Raw genomic sequence first — 16,861 nt, forward strand, 5'->3', positions numbered from 1 at the left:
GCTAGGACGTCGCAAGCGACCCCAAAAAGGGACACCCCATCCGGAGAGACAAAATCTGCGACATGTGGAATTGACTCAAAGGGTGAGGGCACACCCGGATTGGCATCGGTAGCGATTAAATCTGGAGGTGGACCCACATCTGTGATACACGGACATAGTTCTGGGCCGGCCAAAAAGAAGTCCAAGAAGTCACAGGCCAATCGAGACCAACGCAACGCCGAAAGGATTCTAGCCGCAGTCGGTGTCATACCGGCGGCGGAAAGAACCCCAGAGCAAACGCGTAAACTCGAGTGGGCTAGTGGCTTTCTTAGCAAAAAAGCTAAACCGACCTGCGGCGACTCAACGTCAAAGCGAGATAGGTCTTTCGAGGGTGACAAGCCCGAACCAAAAAGGCAGAAGGTGCTTTCCAACAGCACATCAGCCGTCAACAAAGATCTCTCCTTTAGCGACGCGCTCAAAGGTAAGATCATTGCCGCGGTCATTGACAGGAGTCATGTGGATGGTAACATCTCTCATGATCATTGGGCAGAGGTCAAGGCTCACCTCGGTTTCAGATTTTTATCTGTTATCGAGGAAAATCCGGGGCCTCTCCCAGACACAGCCGATGCAGGATGGTACCAAAATCGCATCAAACTCATCGCCTGTGGTGATCAGAGATCTTTCGATCTATACAGGGCTGCTGTCAATGGCTTGCCAGAAGTCTGGCCGGGTGCCAAGCTCGAGGTTGTTGCAAGGGAGAATATTCCTTGCCGGCCAAGAGCACGTATAATGGTCCCGGCTCTTCACAACTGTCCAGACATGATCATGAAACTGATCAAAACAAGTAATCCGGACCTGCCTACTCACGACTGGAAAGTACCAAAGGTTGAGAAGGAGACAGTGGGTCACTATAGATCGGCTCTCGTGCTGATCAATAGGGAATCACTGGCTCCACTGGCCGCGACCAAAGGTGTGATTAGGTATGGTTTCGATGAAATCATGATGCGTATTTATAAAAAAGATGAAGATACGCTAAACACGCCCCCCACAGAAGCCTCTTCAGCGGAGGGAAGCGATTCATTGGCAACGAAAATGGAGGTCGATGCAACACCAAAAGTGGAACCATCGACATCCACTGCCCCAAATAAGCCATCCGACGTGGAGGCTAAAACTAAGGTCGACAGTAACTCCGACATGGAGACTGAAGACGCCACCTTAGGCATCACCCAGAGTGAGGAAGACCTGCTTAGGTCCTCCTCAGACGAGGAAAACGCCGACAAAACAGTGGTGGAGGTTGATCTGACTAATAGTAGCAATGCTGCGATTAGTACAGATTAATCTCCATCACGCCATCATGGCCACAAACAACCTGATACTCCGACTGCATAAGAACAAGGAAGACATCGTCTTAATACAGGAGCCGTGGGTCTCAAACTCCATCATCAGAGGTCTCAGGACTCCTGGCTATAAAATATTATATGCATCGGAGAAAGGTGAACCAAGGTCATGCATGTTAGTAAAAAATGACTTAAACATATTTTTACTCCCCAATTACAGCGACAAGGACACCACCACCGCTGTCCTAACAACAGATAAAGCCACCTACTGGCTCATATCCTCCTACCTTGGCCACGACAGCCCAATTCCAGGAAACACCTTGAGGAAGGCAATTGCGGACGCGCAATCGAAAAAAGTTGGTCTCCTAATTGGTTCAGACGCTAACGCCCATCACACGGTATGGGGTAGCTCTGATATAAATGAGAGAGGTGAGTACTTATTTGATTATTTACTAAGCACTAACCTACTCATAAGTAATATTGGTAATGAACCCACATTTGTAACCAAGAATAGGAAAGAGGTACTTGATATTACACTTACCTCTGACTCGATCCACAATATGATTTCAAACTGGCATGTCTCAAAAGAGAATTCCTTCTCTGACCACAAATACATTCAGTTTGAGCTCAAAGATGTAGCAAATACATCTACGGGATTTCGAAATCACCGGAATACCAACTGGGAGCGTTATAGGGAGGTACTAGCACAACTGCTTAATCATAACCTTCTTAAAAGCTCCTCCAGTAAAGATGAACTAGACCTTTCTGTAAATCATCTCACCGAAGCCTTAAATGAATCAATGAGATCTTCATGCCCTGTAACCATTTTAAAGGGTAAAAAGAAACCTCATTGGTGGCATAAAGAATTAGAACCATTCAGAAAGAGCTGTCGTAAACTCTTCAATAGATCTAAGTACACTAGATCTCCTTCTGACTGGGACTTATACAAACAAGCTCTAAAGCAATATAAAAAAGAATTAAGAAAGAGTAAGAGGTCTTCTTGGAGAAATTTTTGTGGTAAAATAGAAAATACTTCAGAAGCCTCAAGACTCAGGAAAATTCTCTCAAAAAGTCCAACAATACCTAGTGCTTTAAAGACAGAAACAGGCACATGGACTATCACAGATGAAGAATCTCTTAACCTGTTATTAGACACCCACTTTCCAGGTAGTTCTAACATACTCAACGACTTAACATCAGAGTCTCAAGCTTCTACAAGCGATTTAGTTGATCTAATAACGCGGGAAAAACTGCAATGGGCCATAGACAGCTTTGATCCATATAAATCTCCAGGACCAGATGGAATCATTCCGGCCGAACTACAAAAATGCTCAGACATGATTATTCCACCATTGGAAATCATTCTGACAAGCTGTGTAAGGTTGAGATATATTCCCAAAGCCTGGAGAATGGCAAAAGTAGTCTTCATTCCCAAAGCAGGGAAACCCTCACACGTTAACCCTAAAGATCTACGACCAATCAGCCTATCATCCTTCCTTCTTAAAACCTTGGAAAGATTGATTGAAATTTATATCAGACATAATTTAAAACCATGTCTCATTTCCACAGCTCAACATGCTTACTCTAAGGGAAAATCAGTAGAATCAGCACTTCACTCACTGGTACGTACTATTGAACATTCCCTCGAATACAAAGAATATAACCTGGTAGCGTTCCTAGATATTGAAGGAGCTTTCAACAACGTCAGTTACCAGGCGATCACAACAGCAATGGATAAGCTGAAATTAGAGAAGTCACTCATAGATCTTATAAGTCTCATGCTCAAAAGCAGGACAATAATTTCTATCATGAGAAGTTTTACTACCACCAGATCGGTGAATCGGGGAACTCCCCAAGGTGGAGTCCTTTCGCCTCTTTTATGGAACATGGTAGTAAACGACTTACTTACAACATTGGAAACAGAAGGTTTCAAGGTGATTGCCTACGCTGATGACGTTGCGATATCCGTATCTGGGAAGCACCCCCAAGTTCTCTCGGAACTCCTACAAAATGCCCTAAACAGGCTAACTAAATGGGCTAATCAATGTGGATTGGACGTCAACCCACACAAAACAGAATTAATACTCTTCTCGAGAAGATATAAAATTCCTCAGATTAGCCCACCAAAGATTAAAGGAATACCATTAAGCTTTTCCGACCAAGCTAAATATTTGGGCCTCATTTTAGACAAAAAACTAAATTGGAAGGCAAATATTGATGAAAGAGTCAAAAAGGCTACTGTAGCGCTTTTTACTTGTAAAAAGGCCATAGGATCAAAATGGGGCTTCTCCCCAAAAATAACCCACTGGCTATACACTTCGGTAATCAGGCCGATACTCATTTATGGAGCCGTCGTATGGTGGACCGCACTGGATAAGATGGTAAATCTAAATAAACTCATTAAAGTCCAGCGGTCAGCAGGTATGTGCATCACAGGAGCACTTCGCACAACACCAACCGCAGCACTGGAAGTGCTTTTAAACCTAACACCACTTGACATCTTCTCTAAAAAGGTGGCTGCCAACTCATGTGTAAGGCTTAGAGCCACCTCTCAATGGACCAGTAACAATACTGGACATACAACCATTCTAGATAATTTCAGATCTATCCCAGATCGCTTAGACTATACCACCCCAAAAATGGTATTTGGTAAAAGATTCCATGTGTCCATCCCTTCAAGATCCTCCTGGGAAGAAGAGGGACCCCTGGAAGACGATGCGGTACACTTCTACACTGACGGTTCAAAGACCGATCACGGAGTTGGAAGTGGTATCTTTTCAGAACAACTGAATCTCAGTCTATCCTATAGACTTCCCAATCAATGTAGTGTATTCCAGGCAGAAGTAATGGCGATAAAAGAAGCACTATCCTGGCTCAAAGAAAACGTTATATCTTGTAAGGATATACGTATCTTCTCGGACAGCCAAGCCGCTCTTAAATCTCTCGCGTCTGTCTCCACAAACTCTCGAACAGTCCACGATTGTCAATCATCTCTGAAGGAGATGACGGAACAGTTTAACATTCACCTCATTTGGGTGCCGGGCCACAGAGACATTCCGGGAAATTGCAAAGCCGATGAGCTCGCCAAAAACGGAACACTTCTGCCTTATGTTAGACAAAAACATAACATAGGAACACCACTTGCTACATGCAAATATCTTCTCAAGCAATATGCTTTAGAAACAACAAATACTAGATGGTCACAAAGTACCACCTGCCTGGCAACCAAGCAAATATGGCCAAGTATTGACTTAAAACGGTCAAAAGGCTTGATATCACTAAGCAGACAAAGTATAAGCTCTACAATTGGAGTAACAACGGGACACTGCCTCATAGGTAGACATGCTCTGAGGCTAGGGGTCTACACAAATGACTTCTGTAGAAGCTGCATGGACGAGGAGGAAGAGGAAACAGTCCAACACCTTCTATGTACATGTCCAGCACTCTCCATTAGAAGGAATTACTTTCTCGGTAATCCCTTCTTCGGTAATACCAGTGAACTGGCAAATATTGACACAAAACGTCTCTCTAACTTTATTAAAAGCACAAAATGGTTTGTTTAAATTCATTACTCCCATGAGTAACCTCATTAGTGGTATCACAATGGACCCTTGAGGTCTACGTGTGTCAATGATATCTAGACAGCCACTCTAACCTAACCTAACCTAGCCAGAACAATACCCCAAATATCCCAGAAAAATAAGCTTAAGCGCCTGCAGTTTGCCAAAGAATTTTTACACAAGCCTTCATCATTTTGGGAAAAAGTATTGTGGACTGATGAAAGCTGTTTTGAATACCACGGATCAAAAAAGAAAACTTTTTGCAGACTCCCTAAGAAAATGCGAAGCAAAGTAGCACCTGTGTGTAAACGAATACCTCATGGTGGTGCACCGTCATGTTTTGGGGATGTGTTTGCTTTAATGGCATCGGAGACTTGGTAGCAATCGACGGAATGATGAACAAACAACAATATTTGGATATTTTAAATAACCACGCTTTTAGTTCTGGCGATAAATTGATTGGACAGTCGTTCATTTTGCAGCAAACAACGCACCTTGTCACAAAGCCAAGATGATAACTAATTTTCTAAAGGAAGTGGGTGTAAATTCTCTAGATTGGCCACCTCAAAGCCTTAATTTAAATATAGTAGAAAATGTGTGGGCCTATATAAAGCGAAAAAAGGAGTCCATGCTTGACAAGAACGCGCGAAGAGACAATCGCTGAAGTCGAAAGCCTTTGGAAGGAAATTTCTCCGCAAACTCTTCAACATTTGGTAAAATCTATACCAGGCCGACTGCAGAAAGTCATTAATAGCAACGGAAATTTTATTTTCTATTAAATTATGTTTTAATTTTTGTTTAATTTTCTTTTCAAACTCATTTTTTCCTCAAAATATATTTTGTCAAAATACTTTTTCCACCACATGTTTCTGAAAAATAATTTTCAGTTGCAGAACTATAACATTCAATTAAATTAAATAAAGTTATTTTGAAAGCTCATGGCCCTAACATTACTATGCATTTTTTTAAAATTTTCTTCCGACCATTGTATAAAAAACCGTTAATTTTTTTAAATATATTTCTTTGATATCACGTTACAATATATTATATAAAATTTAATTCAAGTCCCTAGCGTCATTGGTTCGTAAGATATTTAGGGTTAACCAAAATGTTCACCTTTTTTTTAAACTGCTATGGTAAAAAGATTACCTTCGCAATTTTCTTGAGTGCCCTTTCTGCCTCTTTCTGCCTTATTATCTGTATAACAAAATTTATTTGAAGTCGATATCTCTTCTGGTTTTTGAGCTATGGACGACGAAAAAACATCGCGAACGTACGGACGTACGAACGTACGTACACACGCACGCACATACATCTTTCTAAAAATCTTTTATTTTCACTCTAGGGACCTTGAAACGTCGATAAATGTAAAAATTTTCAATTTGACAAATCGGACCCATTACAATAACTTCCTATGGGTAATTAATAAGTCAATTTTGAAGTTTAAAAAAATAGGTCATAATAACGTTCAAAAAATTCGGAGCCAAATAGCTTCTTCATCGTCTATTATGTAGGTACAGAACATCCTCAAATACATCTTCAACTAACATTTCGTATCTTTTGTTTACCAACAAATACAAAAAGCTGAAATCAATTTTCAAGTTTCTTGAAATTCAACCATGTATTGAATCAGCAGAAATCCTTGGATACCTTTGGATTCTTTTTTTGACATCTCAGCTGTTTTTGATCAGCTGTTATTTTACACGTAAAACACTTACAAAAAGGTTTCCGACTACCCTACCTGTCTGAGATTAAACGCAGCCATTGGCTTTCTAGAATTTTTGACACTTGAAATGACAGCTGACAGTTTCAAATTTTTTCAAATGCTGACAGCAAAAAACCATTATATGCGCACTCTAGAGGATATGAATACCATTATCATGATTAATCACAGTGCGAACAATTAGGAAGGGAGGATAGGATTTGAAAGGAGATCCCGATGCACATTGGTTTTGAATGCCTGCACATTGTAATGAGTGGAAAATTTGTAGTAATGCTGGTAAAGCATTCCACATTCGTGGAATCTCTGTACTTAACAGTGCGGCCGAAATTGGGCTCAAGGGTAAACTGATGGGCATTCCTAAAAGAACGAGTATTACGGTTGAATTGTTTGAGGGGAGGAATGCTGACTCACTGGCTATTTCATTAGAGCATTGCTAATGGAAGTATGGAAGTAGCGATAAAAAAATAAGAGCATGAAACCTTACGACGGTGCTCGAGGGATGCAAAAGTTTCAGTTAGACAACTGTCACCTATCATTTTTAGATCTCTCTTTTGAATTCTGTCCAAAAGACTCAAGTGGGTTATAGGAGCACCTGCCCAAATATGGGAATTGTACTCAAGTTTTGGACGAATATAGGCTTTATAAATTATAGCCAGATCAGAAGTGGTAAATAATTGTTTGCATCGACGGAGAAAACCTAAACACTTAGCAGTATTTTTGGCGATGTCAAATATGTGATCAAACCACAACAAATGGTTTGTAATGCACATACCTAGGACTGATAGCTGTTCAATCTCTTCGATGCTAGTACCGCTCATGGATAGTGGCATTGGGGGAAGGTAACGCTTTTGTTACAGTAGACAGCATTGAGTTTTAGATAGATAGATGAGTTCTTTATTTTTTCAATTTTCTTATAAGTACAATATTTCATGATAAAAGATATACAAAGCATGGCTTTATAAGCCGTCTGCCGGAAAAAAAACTAATTAAATAAACAACCAAAAAAAAATACAATTTGAGTAAAAAGAGAGAATATTTCACAAAATAAGTTTCATAGTTAAAAAAAAAGAAAATGTTAATATAAATATTAAAGAAAACAATTGTTTTTAAATTATTATTTTCATAATGTGACTTTTAGTTTAGTCAAAACAAAGAAAAAAAAAGAAAACATTGAACCATATGGAATAATGTTCACCATTAAAGTGTATTTTGATATACATATATAGTATAAAAAAACAATAACAGGTATTTATGTGTTTAATAAAAAATGTGACTTTTAGTTTAGTCAAAACAAAAAAAATTAAGGAAAAAAAGAAAAATATTGGTAAGGGGCTTTTAGTTTAGCTAAAACAGATAATAGTTTGTAAGTGAGAAAAAAAAGCAAAAAATAGGAAAAGAACTGCATATTTTTTGCTTTTCTATGTAAGCATAATATTGATGTAAGTCTAGTTAATGAAACATGGCTAGATAAAAATATTAATATCTCAAATAAAGATTACAAGTGTTATCGTTTAGATAGAAAAGAGAGAAGGGGAGGAGGTGTTGCCGTGGTTGTTAAACGATCAATTAAGCATAACGTACTTTCTGTAGTCAATACGAAACTAATTGAAAATATTGGTATTGAAATACCACTTGAAAACGGTCGTTCGGTAAAAATAATTTCAATCTATTTCCCGAGAGGTAATACCTCACCAAGTAAAAGATGTGATCTAAGAAATGATTTGTTAAAATTGGTTAGAATTAATGATTTTTTTTAATCGGAGGAGATTTCAACTGCAGGCATAGAAGTTGGGGGTGCGTCAGAGCGAATACATGGGGCAACATTCTATCAGATTTAAATTCCAGGCATCCTTTTAGCATATTATATCCACCTCATCCTACCTGTATTCCTCCTAATAACAGATCTAACCCGTCAACTATATATCTATTTTTGACAAATATGCCCGAACTCGTAAGCCAACCTATGGTCATAAATGACATGAGTTCTAACCATCTCCCAGTGGTGTGTAGTATTTACAGATCACCTGTTCGAAATAATAATTTTGTATACGTTTTTAAAAATGCTAACTGGAAAAGATATAAGAGAGTTATTCGCGTGAAACTAGAAGAAACACCGGAACTTGTTCCAGCAGAAGTAACATGCTACGAAATAGATGTAGCAGTAGAAAATTTTACGAAGATTATTCTTGAAAGCATAGAACAATCCGTACCGAAAAAAATATTAACTTGCGAAAAGCAAAATTTACTACCCCCTAACATCATTAATTTTATAAAAACTAGAAATAAATACATATCTTGGTGGCTGAGAACTAGAAATCGTGCTTATTTGTTAGAAATGAAGTTATTAAATAATAAAATCAAAATATTAATTTCAGAATACAGAAATAAATTTTGGGACAATAAACTGCGGAGTTTGGACAAGGCAAGCAAACAATTTTGGAATATCGCAAAGGTTTTAAAAAAGAAAAATTGTGTTATTCCTGCGTTTAAAATAGGAAGTACAGTTATGCTATCAAACTTTGAAAAAGCTGATGCTTTGGCCAGGGAATTCTCTTTAAATCATTTAATTACCAGTAACATAGGAGGAAACAATGAACTTGAAGTCGCTGTTCAACAGTCCTGTGATACTTTAAGTTCACAAATAGTTGATATTCAAGAAAATGTGCTAACTCTTGATGATCTCAAGTTTATACTGTCGGGCTTAAAAATATCAAAGTCACCTGGTCTCGATAAGTTACGTAACTTATATCTTAAAAAACTACCAACAAAGGGTATTGAGTATCTACTAAATTTATTTAATGGATGCTTCAATTTAGGGTATTTCCCGAAGGATTGGAAAAAAGCAAAAATTATTCCTATTCTGAAACCAGGAAAGGATTCGTCTATGCCATGCAACTACAGGCCAATTAGTTTACTGAGCTCGATTAGCAAATGCCTTGAAAAGGTCATCAAAAACAATCTCCAAAATCACTTATATCGATATAATATCCTGCCAGTTGAGCAATTCGGATTTAGATCTCACCACAGTACTGTCCATCAGATACACAGGATAACTAAAGACATTAAAAATAACTTCGTTTTAGGGAAAAGTACAGGATTAGTTTTACTTGATATCGAGAAGGCTTTTGACACGGTATGGCATTCTTATTCATAAATTAAGAATTTTGAATTTTCCTCATTACATAAATAAAATCATATTCTCATTCTTAACTGGACGAACATTTAATGTTTTCATTAATGCTGCATGCTCAGATTCGAAAGAAATCTTTGCTGGTGTTCCCCAAGGATCTGTTTTGGGACTATTCTTGTATAACATATATACATACATCTGACTTTCCAAAGCCCAGTGACTGCGAAATCGCCATCTTTGCAGGCGATACTTGTATTTATTCAGCTGATTCAAATGGTTTAGTTATTGAAACCATTTTGCAATCTGCCTTAAATGATATTGAGAATTATTTCAATAAATGGAAAATAAAGGTGAATCCTGGAAAGACTCAAGCCGTCTTTTTCACAATTAAAAGAAAAGCTTGCTTTCTACCCAGCGGAAGGTTAAGAATTAACGGATCGCAGACAGAAAGGAAATCCAACGCCAAATACTTAGGAGTGCATCTTGACAAAACATTAACTTTTGGACTACATATCCAACAAACAATAAATAAAGTTAATGTGACAATAAAAATGCTTTATCCATTTATAAATAGAAATTCAAAGCTTAGTGAGGAAAACAAGTTAATTATATATAAAGTAATTTTTCAAAGCATAATATTGTACGGATCCCCTGTGTGGGGGAAATGCGCAAAAACTCATATTCTTAGGTTACAAAGAATACAAAACAAAATTTTGAAAATGATGCTTAATTTGCCGTGGCACTATTCGACTGCGGAACTACATAGATTGACAAATATTGAAAGAATTCCTAGTAGAATATTAATCTACGCAATAGATACGACATTGTATGTGGTTCATCTGATAACTACCTCATATCAAATCTAACTTTATGATTATACATAGAAATATATTTACATTACTTAATTGTAGGGATTTACATTTTAAATTATTTATTTATTTTTTTTTCTGTGATATATTTATTCACAAATACATTTATTTATTTATTTACTTTTTCCCCTGTGATATTTTTCTTATTTATTATTATTTATTTATTTATTAAATTATCTACTTATTCATTTAATTTATTATTTCTTCTGTGATATTCTCTTTAATTATTATTGTTGATACATATTTATTTATTTATTTATTTATTTATCTATTTATTTATTTATTTATTTATTTATTTATTTATTTATTTATTTATTTATTTATTTATTTAATTGTTCAATAATTCATTTACATGTTATGAATTCATTTGATTGTTCGATTATTTATTAACATTATTTATATTTGTTTGTTATACTTGTTCATTAATTAATTTATAAAATTGCGTGATACACATATTTTGTTTCTATGTTAAACATTAATAGTTATATTATCAAATATCACTTATAACAAACACGGTTGTAAAAAGTCAGCGATTTGATCGAGGTTAGTTATTCCCTCCCCTTCTCTCCATCTCATCTTTTAAAAGAAGGTTTTTTCTGTAGATTTTCTTTCTAAAAATTATTTATTTATTATTACTATGATATTTAAAAACATTTTTATAAATTTTTCAGTAGTAAGGTAGCTTAATACCAAGTCTCAGTAAATTGTTTGTTTAATGAAAAGATGTATAATAATTCAGCTACAATAAACAATAACAACTGCATATTTCTCAAGTTTTTTTTAAATTTAATTTTTCAATTTTAAGGACTTTTAATTGGGTTAAAAACGAAAAAAAAGGAGAAGATACAATCACATTAACATCTTCTTACAACTCAAAACAAACTCAAACACTCGTTTCGATATTTTCGTGCATGTGAGACATAGCGTATAAGAGGCTTCCAGCCACGATCTCCGTTTAGTACACTGACACATTCCTCTTGGGAAAGAAAACTAGAATAAAAGTAGAGCCTTCGGATTTCCTGTAATATTGGACAAAGTGCTAAAAAATGCAAAACATCTTCGTTTTGACCAAGGTTGCAAAGGGAGCACACAGGGTTTAAGTCCGTTCTATGTGGTCTATAATTCCAATCGAGCATTTCCGTTCTTATCTTGAAGATCAAGCTCATTTCAGAAACTGTAAACTCTTCTCTAAAATAGTTTCTTTCACCAAGTTTCAGATTAAGTTTTCTGTATATATTCCTGGATGTTGATGCAGCCCCTCTCGCAACACAAAGCCTATACATCGAGTCATCTATAACAGAGATACATTCATATAATGCATTTTTTATTCCTTCCACATTGTCCACTGGCAATGATATTGAAAGGTTATGTGCTACAGCAAGATCATACCAATTTTTGACCGGACTATATCCACAACTAAAACAAATTTTAAGGAGTCTTTTTTGCAAGTTTTGGTCAGATCGCTTTATAACTCTGATCATAAAATCGGCTTTAGCTTTTAAGAAAATTTGAGGTAAGCCTGACTCTAGGTGGATAGCATAATTAGAAGTGTTAATAGGTAACCTAAAAATTCGCTTGAAAAAATACTTCTGTATATTTTCCATTTCCTCCAACTGTTCGAAACCATATACTTCATTACCATAGCAAAAACAAGTATTCACGGTGGCATTGAAGACTTTGAATTTTGAGATTGGATCTACGAGTTTATTTGCGAAGAACTGGGACCACATTGTATTTATTGCAATTTTTGCAGCGGTTGTTTTTTCTTTTATAAAGGTTTGAATTTTAAGATTATATGTCATTGTATACCCAAGATACTTAAATTCATTAACGACCTCAATTATCTCACCATCTAAAGTCCAATTCCGCCCATAGCCAGTTGATCTATTTCGAGATCTAAAAACCATTATTTTGGATTTGGTGGTATATATTCTAAGATCCCATAGATCACAAAACTGTTTCAGCTTGTTTATCTGGAGCTGTAGAGTAAGCGGACTCTCTGATAAAATCACTAAATCGTCAGCATAAAACAAGACTTTAAGAGTAATATCCCCGAACTGAACTCCCCCAGGTATACTGTTTTCGACATCGTTCATATACAGTGCAAACATGATAGGGCTTAGAACACATCCTTGAGGGACACCTGCTTCACAACTAAATTCTCTAGATACTTTTCCACCATTCTGAACAGAGGCCATCGTGTTTTCAAGAATTTTTTCGTAGACTCTGATAAATTTAGTAAATAGGCCAATTGCTGAGAGCTTATAGAGTAAGGACCTCCTATTAAAAGTGTCAAAAGCCGCTTTTAAATCAACGAAAAAGGCATATAAGTTCTGTTTTTTTATCAATAAAACACCTAGCAGTGGTGCTGAGTACAAAAATTTGATCGATAGCTGAGAGGTTGGCTCGAAAACCAGCTTGAAAGCAACTAATTATGTTATTGTCTTCTACCCAGGTCGTAAGTCTAGTATAGAGTATTTGTGTAAACACTTTTCTTAATGAGTTAAGCACAGCAATTCCTCTATAGTTCTCTGGCAAATCACGGTTACCTTTTTTAACCCATTTCCGGCGGCTACTAGTTCCAGGTGAGCTAGAAGCTTGAAATTTCATATGCTGTCTATTTATATCTGAACTTAGTGAAATCTAAAAAAAAAGTTTAAAACCTTCTAGTTTTCCGGAAAATTCGTGTTGCGTTTTCGCAACATTAGCCGAAAGGGGTAGCAGAATTAATAAAAAATTTCGAGTTTTTTGTTTTAAAATTTAGGTAAAAGCTTTATTTTGAATATTTTTTTTTGGAAATATTATTAGTTGTTCTGTGCTTTAAACTTCATGATGATACATATTATTATGAAGAATGGGTCCTTGTGTGGTATGTATCAAAACATTTCGGATGAATTGGGATCTTACACTTCTTGCAACAAAAAATTGTTTGACTGGAACAATTTCGACATCGAAGACGCTTTTCCATTTTTATTATAGTATGTTTTGTGTCATCAAATCGAACCATTTCGTTGGGATTTCCTTCCCTTTGATGTGTTGGCGGAATATTTGATGATCGCAGTAAGGAGTCTACAACATATGTCCTAAATTCAAGTTGTGACATTGGTGTTTCCTTTGATAAAGTGGCCAGTACCACTTCTTTCCTCGAATCCGTATCCGGTAATTGCTGATAGCATTATCAAACAAGTCCACTCCTCCCATCGTGGAATTATATTTATGGATTGCATTGGGCATGAGAATGTTGACGTGTTTCCTTTTTTTTTCGATCAAACCGTTTTGCTTGAGTGATTGGTTGGTCCATCAAATGATTTGAAAGAACTGTTACAATGGAGTTATCGTTCCAACGAACAGCGGCAATTCCATTTTCCTTGTCGAATGCAAAATCCATAGTTCCTCTATTTTGTTTCTTCATTTGTTTGGGTTCTGTCAACTTTGCTTTACCAGTTCTATTTTCACGAACAGTGCCTATAGATTGGTATAAAAGAAATTAATTTTTTAGTAAAAATAAATGGTAAGTTAAAATTACCTGTTGCGAAGTAACCCAATTCTGAAAGACGATAAATCAGTTTGTGCGACGTGAAAAAATTGTCAAAAGTAACTGTGTGTTGGTCTGAAACATCGATATTAGAAAGAAGTCTCACAACAACATTTTCCCCTAAGCCAAATCCAGGGGAATTATCAGCACTTGCACCACCATACGGAATGAATTGATATAAATATCCATCGTGAGAACACAGGTCCCAATATTTGTATCCAAAACGAATTGGCTTCCCTCTTATAAACATTTTTGCAGAATAACGTCCATAGTAGGGTATCATTTGTTCGTCTATTGAAAGGTGATGGGAAAATACTCCGAACTGCATAAAATTCTTATTGAGCATGTTGTTTAGAGTTGAGACTTTAGCAAACTTGTCGCTGGGATCAATTGTACTGTTATCACAGGCATGTAAGAACGATTTGATAAGTTTGAAGCGGTCTCGGCTCATGGCTTCTTTTATTATATTGCAGCGAAAGACTGGTTGATTGGACCAATATAAATCCAACTGTGGAACTGTATGCAATCCAGAAAAATACATTATTCCAATAAATGTACGGATTTCATTGAAATTTGTCTTGAATGTTAAATTATTTCTATCCGCATTAGCATACGTATTGGTGCTTTCAACAATGAAATTGATAATCTCATTTTCAAGAAATAATTCGAAAATTTGAAGAGGATTGAAACTGCCTACAAGAAAAAAGGATTGGATTCAACTTAGGAAGTTCTGAGTGATTTTTATTTTAAACTTACCTATTTTGTTATAGATCGCTTGAATCTTTTCACTTGATACGTCTTTTGGAGTATTTGAAAAGCCAACTCGATAGTTCTTTGACCACTTTGGTAATTTATATTGAAAAGACGTCGATTCCTTTTTAGAAGTTGATGCAATATTTTGTGATGTTGATGCATTTTCTGAATCATTTGGCTCACATTGTAGATCGTCTAATATGCATTCCAGCTCTAATTCACCGGCTAGTTCATTTGGCAATATGTTCACGTCTTCCAATAATTGGACGTTATCATCAATTTCTTCATGGTCACTCAAAGCATCATTTTTTGGAGGCAAAATAATCACGTTTGTTTCAATAGCTTTATCTACTTTCTGGTTCAATTCATCATCTTCGTCTGAACTTGGATTCATTAACAAATCTTCTACTTCTTTAGCCGACAAAAACCTCTGGCGATACATAATAGTTTTTTTTTTTAACTTTAAAACACAGATATTTTTATAAAAACACTTGTTTGCACAACTGACGATTTTTACGTAATAAGTGAAATTTAGAACAAGTCACACGTACTTATATACCCGAAATATTTATTTTCAACATTATAGATTTTTTAATATGCAGCCCGTTTTTTATACCTGGTTATAATGTAAATACAAAAAGTGCGCTGAATCTAAGGAAATGGGAAAAGGGTTTTCCAATAAATATACCTGGAATTGTTGAATATTTTTTTATGGCACTAACATGTATGTGATTGCTTTACACACACATCAATTTTTAATATTGTAAAAAAAATCATTTTGGTTATCTAATGATATCAAAAATGGACAAAAGAAAAATATTATTTCTTTGTGCTTTTGCTACTGCATTTGGCTAATGTTGCGTAAACGCAACGCAGAGGTTTAATCTTACCTGCGAGGCAAATTACCCATAAAAATTGGTTCAATTTAATTTTAGAATATAATTTCAACCTTTGTTTATATGTTTGTAAAGTTTTTTTTTTTTTTTTTTTTTTTTTTTTTTTTTTTTAAGTTTGAAAATATTACCTAAAAATTTTTAAAATTGCAAATTTTGAAGATATTAAAAACTCCAGAAATCATTTTTTTTTTTAAATCCAAAAACAGGTCGATTAGATAATTTAATAAATGTCCAATATTAGTTTTAAAACGCTATAAAAAATGTACCAATTAAGTCCCTGGAGACCCAACGTGAGACGTTGCGTTATCGCAACATTAGCCGGAAATGGGTTAAAAATGGCTGTAATTCGAGACAGACGAAAATTTTCAGGCACTGTCTCTTTAATAAATATTCTATAGAAAAGTTCTAACGGATATTCCAAAAACTCAGGAGTAGCATGTTTATAACACTTTACTGAACAATACCCTCCTATTCCGCCCACTCAACAACGGTACTGTCTTCCAAAAAAATTTCGAGTCCTTGCATTCAACGAGCTTAGAAGCAGTGTTGTTTAAATAAATTTCTTTTTTGAGATTGCACAACCTTTTGTATTCTTGGTTTGATTGTAAATACAGTGCTTTAAAAACTGCGCTATTTGTTTTTCTATATAGTTTTAAGAAAGCGAAAGATTTTCTCCTACTTTTGTTTGCATTCTTCGTCGTACCATACAGACTGAAAGGTATTTCTACGTTGGGAAGAAAGTTCTGCAGACTGTCTTATCACTGAAGAAACTTTGTGAGTTATAGAATCTATAGAGTCAGATGTCACACTTGGCATCGCAACCAGCTGATGATTAAGTTTAATTTTATATCTATTTGCATGTATTTCTTTCCATTTTAATTTATCATTTCCGGTTGTTTGTAGATTTACTAATAGATTTTCTAATTTGCAAAAGACAATTATAGGGAGATGAGACGAAAAATTAGTTGGATAGTTTTCAAAGTCATCAATTATACTTAGCCATTCACCTTTAATAAGACAATAGTCTATTACAGAGCAACCCTGACCAGACACGAAAGTGAAGTTTCCGTTTGAGTCAC

At 35.7% G+C, this 16,861-nt stretch overlaps 1 protein-coding gene across 1 annotated transcript; it reads right to left on the bottom strand.

Annotated features, from left to right (window-relative positions):
• Positions 1-14,424: 14,424 nt before the first annotated feature.
• Positions 14,425-15,328, bottom strand: LOC129950666 (piggyBac transposable element-derived protein 3-like). Its single transcript, XM_056062591.1, has 3 exons — positions 14,890-15,328; positions 14,508-14,826; positions 14,425-14,455 (listed from the first exon to the last, which is right to left on the bottom strand). Exons 1-3 carry the CDS (start codon positions 15,326-15,328, stop codon positions 14,425-14,427), a joined length of 789 nt encoding a protein of 262 aa, XP_055918566.1.
• Positions 15,329-16,861: the final 1,533 nt, after the last annotated feature.

Source organism: Eupeodes corollae, chromosome 3, assembly GCF_945859685.1.
Source record: "Eupeodes corollae chromosome 3, idEupCoro1.1, whole genome shotgun sequence".
Lineage (NCBI taxonomy): Eukaryota > Metazoa > Arthropoda > Insecta > Diptera > Syrphidae > Eupeodes > Eupeodes corollae.

Coding starts and splice junctions, on each gene's coding strand:
- LOC129950666 (XM_056062591.1), bottom strand. CDS start 15,328: ATGTATCGCCAGAGGTTTTTGTCGGCTAAAGAAGTAGAAGATTTGTTA. Junction 14,827..14,889: donor AGCGATCTATAACAAAATAG/GTAAGTTTAAAA, acceptor TTTTTCTTGTAG/GCAGTTTCAATCCTCTTCAA. Junction 14,456..14,507: donor ACAATTGATCCCAGCGACAA/GTTTGCTAAAGT, acceptor AATTTTATGCAG/TTCGGAGTATTTTCCCATCA.